We start from the raw sequence: 15,842 nt of genomic DNA on the forward strand, positions 1-15,842 counted from the left end.
TCACGATTGAAACAACGAAGCAGACCTGTCTAATTAGAAGTGATATAACAAAATTACTATACAGAAATACTTGCGGGAAAAAAATTAAATGGGCCTCATAGAAAACGTCAGGTAAATTTAATATTATTAGTTTTTTAATACCTAGATGACTTTATAATAATTTTTTAATATTAATTTTTTAGTATTTAGATGACTTATAATAATTGACTATGGGTGATATGGTGAAATTATAGGTGAAGCAGCTGAAGCAGACATATCATTAATATCTATTTTACTTTTTCATTATATATTATTAATTTTTTAATACATAAATAACTTATAATAATTAATTAGAAATGACATAATAAAATCACAGAGGAAGCAACTTATGAAATAAGCAGGAGAAATAGATATATTGACGGAGATAATTGGTGTAGTTGAAGCAGAAATGTCATAAATGCCTATTTTACTTTTTTTTATTAAATATTATTAATTTTTAATATGTGAATAACATATTATAATTAATTAGGGGTGATATAATAAAATCAAGTACTAATTAAAAGTGATATAGCAAAATTACTATAAAAATATTTGTAATTTTTTTTTAAGTGGACGTCATATAAGTCGTCAAGTTCATTTAAAATATCAATAGTTAATTTATCATTTCATATTATTTTTTACCTTTTCTATCAAATATTATTATTTTTTAATACTCAGATGACACGTAATAATTAATTAAGAGCGATATTTAATGAAGCTACGATTGAAGCAGCTGAAGCAAATATACCATAAATGTTTATTTTACTTTTTTATTAAATATTATTAATTTTTTAATACATAAATGACCTATAATAATTAATTGGAGGTGATATAGTAAAATCACGGAGCAAGCAGCTGAAGAACAAGCAGGCAGGAGAAGCAAACATGTTGACGGAGAGCTGCCTGCTTCTCCTGCTCTTTCCCTCTTATTAGAGAGTAATATAAAATGACTTGATTGCTATAATATTCTTATCAATATAAGATTCTTGAATCTATATCCATATCCCATATGTATGTGATAATGTGTTCTATTGATAAAATGTGTCGAACAAGTCATGAGATTGACTCTCTCACACGAGCAATCGCCTTTTACGTTGAGAACGTGAAGAGATGAGTTCCACCACTATGATCTGACTTGTTTTGTAAGCCAGATATGAGTCTCTCTAAGAAAGGGGTTTGAGCATCATTAATGAGATAAACCCGGGTTAGATATCTAGAGGTGTCTAGACCAAGATCTGTACGGTGTTGAATAATTGAAAGAATGAGACAGACACCAATATAAGGTGAGAACATCGTAGCACGTGTTTCATACTGTGTGTGCTTAGAGACCAATGGGTTAATGGAAGAATGGTTCCCTTCTTCTTCATTGTGTGAGACCCCATTTTTCTTCATTGTGTGAGACCCCAAAAAGTTACATGAACTTTTCTTAGAATATCCTTTGACCTTTGGGTGTTTCTTGAAGTTTCAATCAGGTTGCTACTTTAGCATGACACTATTAGCCATGAGTGATTCGGCAATGTGGTGCATGTCTAGGAAAATAGTTGATCTAGAACAAATAGATCTGAGTAGGACAGTTAAGATTATTAATTTAACTTGTATACACAGGTCGATCATTACACTTATCATATAGATGTCAAGCGTGATTGTGATATAAAGTTAAACATGAACTCGAATTCACTTCTTTAAGAGGATGAAGGATCAGATAAGTAACTACTGGAGTAGTGAATGATGTCTGGGTTATTGTGAGTGTGAGAAATATAAGAGAAGAATATTATTAAACGGTTGTCTAAATTATTAAATTAAGACCCTATTTATATACACTACATTAGACTCCTTTTCCCACTAAGATTTCATATACTATTTCTATTCCTATTCATATTCTAACATTCCCCCTCAAGCTGGTGCATACAAGTCAAATGTAGCGATCTTGTTACAAATGTAATTAATACAAGGACCAGTGAGGGACTTTGTGAAAATATCTGCAAGCTGATCACCCGATTTCGCAAGTTTTGTAATAATATCTCTGAAAAGTATTTTCTCTCTCACAAGTGTCAATCAATCTCAATGTGTTTAGTCCTTTCATAAAATATCGGATTTGATGCGATATGAAAAGCCACTTGATTATCACACACAAGTTCCATTTCATTGACTTCTTCAAATTTTACCTCTCTCGACAACTGTTTAATCTAAACTAGCTCACAAGTGGCTAGTGCCATTGCTCGATATTCTGCTTCTGCATTAGATCGAGCAACCACACTCTGTTTTTTACTCTTTATGGATACCAAATTGCCTCCTACTAAAACACAATATCTAGAAGTAGAACATCCATCACAAGGTGGTCCTGCCCAATCAATGATCTGCTCATGACCTCGATCCTCGAAGAGTAGTCCTTTACTTAGAGTTGACTTAATATATTGTACAATGCGAACAATTGTGTCCCAATGACTATCACAGGGGGAATCCATAAACTGACTTACAATATTCACAGGGTAGAAAATGTCAGGTTTGGTCATTGCGAGATGATTCAACTTACCAACTAGACGCCGGATCATTGAGTGGCTCCCCCTTTCCTAGCAGAAGTCTAGTATTCAGATCCATAGGAGTATCAGTAGGTTTACATCCCATCATTCCTGTCTCCTCGAGAATATCTAAGGCATACTTGCATTGTGAAATAACAATACCTGATCTGGACTGAATAACTTCAATACCTAAAAAAATATTTTACTCTGTCGAGGTCTTTAGTCTGGAGATGCTGAAAGAGGTGTTGCTTCGATCTGATGATACCATCTTGATCATTGCCCGTAATAATGATATCGTCAACGTAAACCATAAAAAAATACATAGATTTGGAGCAGTCGATAAAACACGGAGTGATTTGCTTCACTACGAATCATGTCAAACTTTTGAATTACTATGTTGAACTTTTCAAACCAGGCTTGGGGAGATTGTTTTAGACCATAAAGTGGTCGACGCAATCGACACACCAGATATCCACTAGACTAGACTCCCCTGAGCAACAAAATCAAGTGGTTTCTCTATATAAACTTCCTCTTCAAGGTTACCATGGAGAAAAACATTCTTGATATCCAACTAAAAAAGAGGCCAGTGTCGAATAACAACCATGGATAAAAAAAGACGAACAAATGCTATTTTAGCCATGGGAGAGAAAGTATCACTATAATCCAGCCAAATATCTGAGTGTACCCCTTGGCAACTAGGCGAGCCTTAACTCTTATCAATTTTGCCATCTGAACCAACTTTCACTACATAAATCCAACGACAACCAACCGTTGATTTACCTGAAGGGAGAGGAACAAGCTCTGAAGTACCACTCGTATGTAAAACAGATATCTCGTCAATCATAGCCTATCGCCATCCAAGATGAGAAAGTGCTTCTTTTGTGGACTTAGGGATGGATTCAGAGGACAAAGATGATATAAAGGCATAATGGGATGATGATAGACGATGATAACTTTAAAGGGTATAATGAGGGTTAGTATTACTGGTGGACCGTATACCTTTTCGAAGTGCAATTGGAGGAGACAAGTCTGTAGTAGGTGTAGAGTCAAGTGCAGGACGGGAATCATCTGAGCCTAATGTTGTATGTGGACGATGATGATAAGTTAGGAGTGGTGGCACTATAGATGGAGTTGTAGAAGGTATTGTAGATTCCTCTAAAATCGAAGAATACCTCATGCGGTTTTGTGACACATATCTCATCGGAAAAATGGAACTCCTGCAGGCACGTGGGAGCGTGTGGCTTGGATTTTTCTAGTGGTTTTGGTCGGGTTTTTGTCGACTTAGCTTTCCGATCCTCGTGGTGGTGTTGGATTTTGCACACCACCCACAAAATAGATAATGACACATCAGTCACCGAAAATTGATGCACGGTGACGGAGTTTTCTTTTTCTGAAGTTATCTCACCAATGCTCTGATACCATGTGAGAAATATAAGAGAAGAATATTATTGAACTATTGTCTAAATTATTACATATGAGGCCCTATTTATAGATACTACATTAGACTCCTTTTCCAACTAGGATTCCATATACTATTTCTATTCATATTCATATTCTAATGGTGAGTAATAGTATCCTCATATTAGTAGCGAATTCTTTCCATAAGTAATTGGATTCTTGTGTAGCTTGTAAAATCTTATAGGTAAAACTCTTGATGCTCATCGGTCGCACGGACTATTTGTCATACGAATCGAGTGTCTTGTTGATGTCATACTGACCTGGGTCTTGTCCACCATGTGCAAAGTGGGAGATGTTAGATTTTGCAGGTCATGGGTTGCCCATTGAACCGATCCGACTCTTTTCTTTTTCTGGAAAGAAGATAGGATTGAAGATTATCTTAATTAAAAAAAAAAAGGGAGGGGTGAACTGTTACTCTGTAACTAGTGAACATCTATCACAATTTCCCTTTATTAATCATCTTCTTCGAAGTAAAGTGATTAAAAAACGAGAAGCAAGAAAACAAAGATAAACATCAACACCAAAAAGACTCTTAGTTTGTGAAGAATACGCTGTTCCAAAGAGAGACAAAGTCGATTTGGGGCAATTACTTTTTTTTAGCAAAATCAACAACTTTCGCAGCGAGTCTAAGGTACACAATCTGTTGTTTTTGCTTAAATTACTTACATTGGTATCAGAGCTTAGGTTAATTGTTCTAGTTTTTCGTAGTTATTACACTGGTTATATATTTTTGACACTATCAAATTAATTTTGATACAAAATTAGTGTGAAAACTATTGAAATTAATTGTTATGAATTTGTACTCACCTCTTAGAAAAAAAAGAGAACCGAATATAGATCCGATGTGGATCGTAAATGCATCTTTCTGATCTGAAATCAGATGCACTATCATTGTGCCACAAATCTGATTATAAATTTGTGTATTTCCTTGGATTCCTCCATCGAAATTTTGTAGGAGACGTGAAATAAATAAATTAAAAAAAAACAGATCCGTGGGCTTTCTTTTCATATCCTTCAAATTTGTTTTGAAAAGAGAAATAAAGAAGAATATGTTCTGTGCAAGTATTTTTGAGAAGATGAAGTGCAAGGAAGAAAATAGGGTCGTTAACTCTTCTGAAAAAGAAAATAGTGCTATGCACTTCACCTTTCATTAAGAAAGGAGAAAATTCTAGAAAAGGAACAGTGGAAAACGTGTAGTACTTTATTTTTTTCTTTATAATATTTTAATAAGGAATACAAAGAGTTTATAGTCCTTATTTAATATTAAATTTGAAAAGTTGTGAACTTTAGGAAATGTATGTTATGACTTATTATTTGAATGAGGATTCTTCAATGTTAAAGTAATTTCGTTGAAATAACTTTTTCATGCTTGTAAAAATATGTCTTGATATTATTCTCGACTCCATAGTCCTAAAGTTGCTTTTATAGATTGTCATTGTGACCTACGTTGTTGCATTAAATGGTTATAACCAATATTTGATTCCTTGTTCCCATTTTAGATATGGTTGAATGGGGACATGCTCAAATTGCTCCAAGTGAGAGTGGCTCTAAAACACGAGCAAAGGAAAATTGTAGAAAAGTGTGTCGCAAGAGGACTAAAATCAGTAATGATTCAGACGTTAGTCTGAACTCATAAGGAATGATTCTAGGATGTTGCAAATCTAAATAGAGAGAAAAGAGCTTGTAAAAGGAAAGGAAGAAAATTATTTGAGGAGTTAAATGACCGAAGTTGAAACTTTACGAAATTTTCTCAATCGTGTTTGGACAATAATAAATAAAATATATGACTATTATATTTATGTTGAAGATTGGGATTTATTGGGCATATTGTTAAAATTCTTACCAAGCTGTTGGAAGGATGAATTATCTGATATCTATCACGACTTTGGTCCTCATGAATCGTTATGGAGATTCACATTGGCTCTAAAAGCTAGGTACAAAGAATCATAGTTTAATATTTTTGTAACTTGTAGTTTTACAAATTCTGTTATTAACACATATTTGACTATCTTTTATATGTATAATAAGTTTTTGTAGTTGTATAGTAGAATATTGTAAAATGATTAGACTTAAAAACCTATGTTATTATAGTCTTCAATATATATTATGTTACATATTAAGAAATTAATTTTAATTTTGGTTGAATATTTAGTTCGTAGATGATGATTGGAAGCGTACATGTCCTTTCGATTTTGCACTAAATGTGAAACCTTTATGAGAATTGATTTGCTTAAATGTGTAAGTCACATGCATAATTGTTAAATGAACTTGCGTAATCTAATCACAGACATGACATCAAAAAGTATCATTGCAGACTTGAACAAATGTGAGAAATTAAAGGGTGACAATTACGACATCTAGAGTCATAAAATATGGTATGTACTGGAAGAGCAAAATGCTCTTGAAGGTATTAACCATGTTTTAAGTCAACCAGAAGAGGATAACACTGCACACCACAAAAGATATCTTGAAGCTTATAAAGCTTAAAAAAATAATTGATTCCGCTGCACGTGGAATAACAGTTAGTTCTGTGGTTAATGACCTCATTCATGAATGTGAGGAATAATCCTACTGTTCATGTCGGACACACTTGCGAGGAACATATAGGGCTACATATGTCACCCGCCTCAGATTGCTAACTATCAAATTTGGCATTTACAAGAAGCATCACGATCAAAACATCAGAGACACCTTAGGGTGATGTCAAACATAATAGCTCAACTCAAAGGGTGGGTCATGTTCACTCTGATAAGAAACAGATTCAAGTAGTGATCTGGTCTCTTCCCAATAATTGGGAGCATTTGAAGGTTAATTTAACCCACAATAATTACATCAAAATTTTTCTGATGTTTTTCGTGATGTTGAACTTGAGGACGAGCAACTTGGTGCTGCTAGAGATGCTTCTAATGCCTTTATGGCAAAATCAAGTGGTAAGAAGTCTTCAGGCTTCAAGCACAAGAAAAATTGAAAAAAGAACGGGAAGGTTAAGGAGATCAAAGAAGGACCCTCTGAGAAAAAGAACAAGCCGAATTTCAAGAAGGAAAAACTTTTTGTCAAGAAGAAAGACGAGCAGGATGAAGTGTTAGAATTGTCAAGTTCTAGGGCATTTTGCTCGTGATTGTTTCGAGCAGAAAAATGTAGCATTTTTAAGTGCTATATATGTTTCTAGCTCTCTGCTTTTAACAGAATCTTATTCTATATGGATTGTAAACTCATCGACCATGTGAGTCCTGATCTAGAAGTGAACTGTTTGTGGAGTTTCATTGAGTTTCACCTAGATCAAGATGGATATATGTAGGAAATAATGCATGATTTGAAGTCTTTGAAATCAAAGATATTAACACTTGCAAAGTAGACTTACGTGGTGACTGATCTTTGATGTTGTATGGCGTCCTATATGCTTCAAAGAATCAATGAAACGTAGTATCTGAGTTTGTTCTATTAGATGTTGGTTTTGATTTATTTATTTATTTTTTGAAAAATCATTGAACGTCTCTGAACTAACGTCTCTGGTCTGAACTAACGTCACCGTTGACGTGACCGTTGGTACTCCAGCGTCGGTGCCGACTCAGGAACATCGGCGGCAGGTAAGTTCGTTTCCCCAATTAGTTTTTTCTCTCTTCACCCATCTCTCTACGCCCTTTCTGCACTTTTCCACTGCTTTCGTTGGCGGGACAGGGCAAGTTTTCTGTCGGCTTGACCAACTCGGACTCCGGCGTGTCCAGCTTACCTGACGGACCCCGGTGTGTCCAGATTACTGGTCTGTGCTCGACCGGATCTGAATTTGGAGCTCCAACGTGAATTTTTCGGCGAGATTTTTTGTATCAGTCTGCTAACCCGGTGCTTTCTAACCTTTGCTACCTACTTTTTCCTGATTATTTCATCGCTTGACTTATTTATTATTTGTGGGATTGACTTTTTCTTGATTATTCCATCTACTTTGCTTGTGCCTTCTATTTCCTTCTGTTGCTTTGTTACTATCGTTGTTTATATTTTTTAGAGTTGTGTGGGAGTGTATGGGGGACGTGGATGGTATGTGGGATAGGGTGGCTAGTTGCATCAAAGAGACTGCTAGTGAGGTGTTGGGTATTTCCAGGGGCCGGGTTGGTCGTCGTCGGGGGGATTGGTGGTGGAATGAAAAAGTTAAGAAGAAAGTGGAGACTAAGAAGGGGGTGTATGCTAAGTTGGTTGAGAGCAAGGATGAAGATGAGAAGCGGGTTAATAGGGATGAGTACAAGTTAGCTAGGAAGGAGACTAAGTTAGCAGTTACGACTGCTAAGACGATATCGGTCGAGAGCCTGTATACGGGGTTAGAGGAGAAGGGAGCGAAAAAGAGGTTGTTTAGGCTTGCTAAGGCTAGGGAGAGGAAGGGTCGGGATCTCGACCAGGTGAAGTGCATTAAGGGGGAGGATGGTAGAGTGTTGGTAGAGGACGGCCACATTAAGAAAAGATGGTAGTCGTTTTGGTAGAGGACGGGCACATTAAGAAAAGATGGTAGTCGTACTTTCATAGGCTCTTGAATGATGAAGGGGATAGAGTTATTGTGTTAGGGGAGCTAGAGCACTCAGAGGAGTGTCATGATTTTAGTTATTGTAGACGTTTTCAGGTGGGGGAGGTCAGAGAGGCTGTTCCTAGGATGCGTAGGGGTAGGGCGACGGGACCTGATGAGATTCCTGTGGATTTTTGGAAGTTTTCTGGTGAGGCTAGCTTAAGGTGGTTGACTGAATTATTTAACGACATTTTCAAATCGGCAAAAATGCCCGAGGCTTGGAGGTGGAGTACTATGATCCCTCTTTATAAGAATAAGGGGGACATTCAGAGTTGCAACAACTATAGGGGTATTAAGTTATTCAGCCACACTATGAAGATTTGGGAGAGAGTGGTCGAGTTGAGGTTGGGGAGGATAGTGTCTATCTCGGAGAACCAGTTTGGATTTATGCCCGGGCGCTTGACGACAGAGGCAATTCACCTGGTGCGGAGACTGGTGGAACAGTATAGGGAAAGGAAGAAGGGTCAGCACATGGTGTTTATCAACTTGGAGAAGGCGTACGACAAAGTCCCTAGGGAGGTTCTTTGGAGATGCTTAGAGGTGAGTGGGGTCCCGGTGGCGTATATCAGAGCAATCAAGGACATGTATGATGGAGCTAAGACCCAAGTGATGACGACGGGAGGAGATTCAACACATTTTCCTATCTTGATAGGGTTGCATCAGGGATCTACTCTTAGCCCATTTTTGTTTGCTTTAGTGATGGATGTGTTGACGCAGCGTATTCAAGGAGAGGTGCCTTGGTGTATGCTTTTTGCAGATGGTGTAGTTTTGATTGATGAGACGCGGGGTGTGAATGATAAGTTAAAAGGTGTGGAGATAGACCCTTGAGTCTAAAGGGTTTAGGTTGAGTAGGAGCAAGACATAATATTTGAAATGCAAGTTTAATAATTTGAGGCAGGAGAACGAGGTGGTAGTTAGGTTGGATTCCTAGGTAGTGTGTCAGATAGATAGTTTCAAGTATCTCGGGTATATGATTCAGGGAACGGTGAGATTGACGAGGATGTCTCCCATCGTATTGGGGCAGGATGGATGAAGTGGAAGCTCGCCTCGGGGGTATTGTGTGATAAGAAGGTGCCGCCCAAGCTTAAAGGCAAATTCTACAGGGTGGCAGTTCGTCCGACCATGTTGTATGGAGCGGAGTGTTGGCCAGTCAAGAACTCTCACATTCAAAAATTGAAAGTGACGGAAATGCGGATGTTGCGTTGGATGTGTGGGCTTACTAGGGGTGATAGAGTTCGGAATGAAACTATTCGGGAAAAGGTTGGAGTGGCTTTTGTGGAGGACAAAATGCGTGAAATGTGATTGAGATGGTTCGGACACGTGATGAGGAAGGGCACGGATGCCCGGTTCGTAGGTGTGAGAGGTTAGCGTTGGATGGTTTCGGACGGGGTAGGGGTAGGCCGAAGAAATACTGGAGAGAGGTGATTAGGCGGGACATGGAGCAGTTACAGCTCACTGAGGACATAACTCTAGATAGGAAGATCTGGAGGACGTAAATTAGGATAGAAGGCTAGTGCCAACTTGGGTTGTTAGGGTAGGACATTACTTGGTCGGTGTATTATTCTTGGGTTATGTCACCTTGTTGCATACTTTATTACGAATTTGTTGACTATTCTTTGTTTATTATTCCTTGTGGGTGGCGTATTTATGTCTTGTCATTTTGTTACATGCTTTATTACGGATTTGATTATTATTCCTTGTCTTGAGCCGAGTGTCTATCAGAAACAACCTTTCTACTTCTCCGGAGGTAGTGGTGTGGACTGCGTACATCTTACTCCCCAGACCCCACTATGTGGGAATATACTGGGTTTTTTGTTGTTGTTGTTGTTGTTGCAGTGGTGTTAGAATAACTCTAGACAATGTTTTAACCAAAAAAAAAAAAACTCTAGACAATGTTTCTTTTATGATTTTGAACTTCGTTATGATTGCTCTATCTTTTCAAATTGTAATCCTTCAACTTGTGACTATTATGTTGATATGACATTTTATTCTATTAATAATAACTAGTGTTATTTGACCTGTGCTAAGCTCGAGCCCATACTAATGTTAAAAAATAAAAATATTTTTAATTTTTTCTTATTCTCACTTTTTCGTTTTTGTGACATCAATTTGACACTTTCTAAGAAGTTACTAAAATAGTAAAGTACAAAATGGTATTGGGAGTCAAAAGATAATATTTTTCTTAGTTTAAATATTAGACTTTAAAAAAAAATCAAACAAATGCATGTATGAAAGCTTTTCTAATTTTTATTTTACTGAAATCTTTCGAGATTATAAACTCAATTGATTCAAGTTGAGCTTCATATACTGTTTTGGTTTCTTTACTTACAATTTTTTTCAAGCATTTTAGGAATAAATAATAAAATAATATTTTATTATTCCTCTTTTAATATTAATAGGTAAATTTTATGTTAAAACTGCGAGCCCATAAAATTATATTTACTAAATATATCGTGTTCTGAAATTTATTTTATTTGATTTAAATGAAAAGACTAATTTATATATTTGACACTTTTTAAAAGTATTTAACAATGATATATTAATTGTGCTCATTCTTTTAACTTAAAATTTAATTCTATCTTAAGTGAAATCTTTGTTTGTTTGTCAGCATGTACGACATAAAATTACATTTTAAAATAAAATAGACTATATTTAATCGACAACTAAAAAATGAAATTGCAAATGACAAATTATAAATTACACCAATAAATAACATTATAAGAACAATATTTTAATTCAACAATTAAGTCTATATTATGATTGAAGTTACGTGACAGGATAATTATTTGTGTGTCTATAATAAATTCTTAAGACAAATATAATTTAAACAAGTTTAATAACATTTTCATATAACATAAAGATTCAAATATGTTTTGAGTATGCTTTGTGAGGGTCACTATCAGCTTTTTTATTTTTAGTAGCATGTAAAAGTCGTTAAAAGTTTTTAAAATTTACTAAGATATATATTAACTTAAAAGGTCATAAAAACTTCAATGAGGGGTAAAAGAGATCAACCAAAATCATGTGAAGACTATCAAAAAAGTGGATGCTCCCTTATATATAGCAGTAATGTTATATTATTACATGGCATGCTAGATTGTGTCACATAAGACAAGATCGAATGACTAGATTGACGAATGAAGGACATCTATGTTCTTTCTCCAACATGTGGAAATTGTCTTGCTGGAAAGATTACGTGCTAACTATTTGGGATGGCTAAAGAGCTGAATTCTCACTGCAATTAATTCATTCTGATAGTTGTGGTCGAATGAATGTGAGGGCAAGGTCTGGTGCATTATATTTCATTACATTTATTGACGATTTCATGCGTTTTGGTTATGTCTATTTGATTTCTCATAAATCTGAAGCACTTGAATGCTTCAAAAGATATATGAATAAAGCTCAGTCAATTAGATAAAAGTATGAAGACTTTAAGAACCGATAGAAATCATGAATATTTGTCAAAACAATTTAAAAAACTTAGTACTGAAAAGGGCATTAGTTAACTACTAGAAAGAAAGGCACAGAAAATAGAACTACAATGACACAATGGAAATTCATAGTACTCTAATCTTTGTCTTAATTGTTCACCTTGATATGTTATAGTTATTAAATGTCTTACCTTTATATCAAGTGATAATGGGCTACGATCTCGTGCTAGTAATAGTGGGCTACTAGCGGGCTACGATCTCGTGCTAAGTGGCAATAAGTCCACTTTTCAGGGATTGTTATTTGGGTGGCTGGTGGCAAATTTACACACAAGATATGTATTACTGTACATTAACTGTCCATCTTGCTTGACATTTCTTGAAGAAATTTGCCTTGCGCTATTTTCATTCCCCAAACCTCATCCCCCATTCCCAACCTAAAAGGAAAAAAAAAGAAGCTAAAATATCTAGTAATATTAAATAATGTAACTCTTTCATCCTGAAGGTTACAAATAGAAGGAAAAAGGCTCAAATATGCCATTGAACTATCAGAAATGACTCATTTATGCCATCAGTTAAAAGTTTGGCTTATTCATGCCATCGCCGTTACAAAATTGGCTTATTCATGCCATTAATTTTTAACGGTGATTTTAATAAACAGCTTTGACATGTGACCTTTTATTAAAGGTCCTCGTCATTAATTAAAATAAGAAAAAAGGCTCAAATAAGCTATTAAACTAATAGAAATGACTCATTTATGCTATCAGTTAAAAGTTCAGCTCATTCATGCCATCGTCGTTATAAAATCAGCTCATCCATGTCATTACTTTTTAATGGTGGATTTTTAAAAACATTTTTGTCATATGGCCTTTTATTAGAGGTCTGCGACATTAATTAAAATAAATTAATATTAATTTCAAAATATCTTAAACCCATTAAAAACAACCGATTCATTTAACATAATCCGACCCACACCCATTAAAATATTTTGTTTCCTACAACAACTATTTTTCTAATCAGAAAAAATAGTGATTAATGTATATCTTTTGGCTATTTCTAGTTGATTCTAAATCATTATAAATGCTACGCTTAACAGAAACCTCAAAAATTCTATCCTACAGTAACTGATTAGTTTAAATTCCAGTGACTCCAGTATATACTCCGAAGTTGCAAGAAAATAAACCAATGAACGATTAGAGCAAGCAAGAAAAAGAAAGAGGTGTACCAATAGAACTTCTCCATTCTCCCATCACGAATTAGGGGAGTATACATTATTGAAGAAATCATTTTCAAATAACGACTTAAAAGAAGTCTGTTATCCTAATTATCCCACCATGCATATAGAATAACTTCTCCCACCACAAATTAGTGGAGCATACATTGTTGAAAAATCATTTTCAAATAACGGCTTAAAAAGAAGTCCGCTATTCCAATTATTCCGCCATGTATATGGGATAACTTCTCCCATCATTATGGTATAAATGCTGGAATAAATAATCCTGATACTAACTAATTTAAGATATTTTGAAATTAATATTGATTTCTTTTAATTAATGACGTGGACTTCTAATAAAAGACCACGTGGCAAAGCTATTTTTAAAAACCCATCATTAAAAAGTAATGGCATGAATGAGTTGATTTTATAACGGTGGTGACATGAATGACCCGAACTTTTAACTGATGGCATAAATGAGCCATTTCTGATAGTTCAATGGTATATTTGAGTCTTTTTGTTTATTTTAATTAATGACGTGGAACTCTAATAAAAGGCCACGTGGCAAAGTTGTTTTTGAAAACCACCGTTAAAAAGTAATGGCATGGATGAGTTGGTTTTGTAATGGTGATGTCATGAATGAGCTCAACTTTTAACTGATGGCATAAATGAGCTATTTCTGATAGTTCAGTGGCATATTTGAACCTTTTTCCTAAATAGAATGAAAGGGGCCTAAGTTTGCCTTGGTGCAATGTACTGCCATTTGAGAAATAGTACTAATATACAATTGTAGCTATAATGGACTAATGAGTTCTAAGTTTGCTTCATCCATGAACCACTCATTATCTATAACATTCCTGTATTGGCGCTTCTTTCAGAATTGCAATTAAAAGTTGATAAATTTGAATTTGCAGGATTTACAGAGAACGCACTCGGTAACTGTTACTGTGAATAATCTTTTGCACATGTGATTATACATACCTTTCTTTGTGATACTGTTGTGGTATGTCTTTCACTAAGGCAGATCAAAATTGAAGCACTGGTTGTGTACAGGAGTGAGGTTTCCAACTATGTTATGGTGCCAAGCCTTGTCACTGCATTATACCTGATATATATAAGTTTCACTTTTTTTGTACATATAAATAACTTAGAGAACCTGCAGTTAGAGATAAATGTTATAATAATTCCTTTTTTGCGAAATAAAAGAGCATGTTCTTTTGGCATACATAGTAGATATTGCCAATTTACTTTGTTCGACTGTTTCAACAGCATAGCATTGAATAATATCGGGTGAAACCTGTTGATTGTGGTACGCCAAATTCGAGTTTTTGATTAGAGCATTTTGGTGGAAAAGGTTCCTAAGGAAACCGACTGGGATGCTGACTGAACTGATTTTGTATCAAGATTTGTAAGTTTAGACTAGTTGTCTGATGTTTAATGGAGTTGTTGTCGCTATACAAGGTTGAGTTTGTCTGAAACCATGCAGTTAAATGCTTTCCCTGGGGCATATATAGTGCCATTCCGATGGTAATCTTTGTTTAGCAGGAAATTACACCTAGGTCCCTCAAAGTGTTTAATTTGTGTCGCTCAAAGTGTGCAGTCATGAATTTTTGTCCTGCTAGATAAATTCTAATGTTCACTTATAACACAGAACTTGTGTCAATTGAATAGGTTCATTGTCTTAAAAAGTCCTAAATGTTTGCCTCATGAGTAAAAATTAGAACTTATGTTTGATAGACAACTCTAAGTTTCAATTTTTGTCTATAAGATATAACTTTGAACAGGTTCACTGTTTTAAAATGTCTTAAATGTCTATCATATCCTTATGGAAAACATATCTAAGCTTCCGTTTGGTCATGAAGATAATAATTTTTTGGAGTTGGGAGTTGACCCAGCGTTTTGGATGGCGAAAGGTGATGAGACTTTGCCTTGCCATGTAGCGAGGCGAACCGTGAGATGATTGTCTTTTGAAAGTGCGGTGATAATAATATAAAAAAATTAAAATATTTAATTATATACATAAATAATTAAAATCTGAATAGCAATAATATATTAGCAAATATTTAAGTCAAGAATTAAAAATATATAGTATATATGAAAAGTCTAGAACTTGAATGACTCGATAATTCATAGAACAAGCAATTCTCAAACTCCAAAGTTTGTTCTTTCTCAAGATTTTCATAATTTTCAACCAGCATTTTTTCTACTAATATAGAAGTAAAGGGTTGGTAGTACTACTAATTTGTCCTTTGTGGGTACTATTCTCTTTCTTTCATATTTTTTACTACTACTATTATTTTTATTTCTATTATATATATATATATATATATATATATATATATAAATTATTTATTATTATTATTATTATTATTATTATTATTATTATTATTATTATAAGTGAAGGTTGGCGTGACTACCAAAGGAATTTCGATAATTTTAGTCACCCCAACCTTTAATTATATATAGTAGTAAATAAAATAGTTAACCATGCATATGGGTTTTTTTTTTTAATACTCCAAACTTTTAACATTTTATTTTTTGTTCAAGGATCTCCTTTTATGAAATACTAAATTGTTTATATAGAATTAAAATTATTTTATATTTTTATATGGTAAATGCTAAATTTTTTCCTTCATATATTTATTTTCTTATATTTT

General features: G+C 34.6%; 1 protein-coding gene across 6 annotated transcripts in view; it reads left to right on the top strand.

Moving 5' to 3' along the window:
- LOC107873370 (E3 ubiquitin protein ligase RIN2) overlaps positions 1-14,410 on the top strand; it is a 57,963-nt gene extending 43,553 nt beyond the window's left edge. For 3 of the 6 annotated variants that reach the window (XM_047414736.1, XM_047414737.1, XM_047414735.1), the window contains exon 13: positions 5,495-5,801. In XM_047414736.1, the coding sequence (XP_047270692.1) occupies positions 5,495-5,623 (129 nt within the window). In that variant the 3' untranslated portion in view covers positions 5,624-5,801. Of the gene's footprint in view, positions 1-5,494; positions 5,802-14,099 lie in introns of those variants that run through there. The other 3 variants (XM_016720207.2, XM_047414738.1, XM_016720206.2) reach the window with 1 other exon arrangement.
- The last annotated feature ends 1,432 nt before the right edge of the window (positions 14,411-15,842 follow it).

Source organism: Capsicum annuum, chromosome 6, assembly GCF_002878395.1.
Source record: "Capsicum annuum cultivar UCD-10X-F1 chromosome 6, UCD10Xv1.1, whole genome shotgun sequence".
In the NCBI taxonomy this organism is placed as follows: Eukaryota; Viridiplantae; Streptophyta; class Magnoliopsida; order Solanales; family Solanaceae; genus Capsicum; species Capsicum annuum.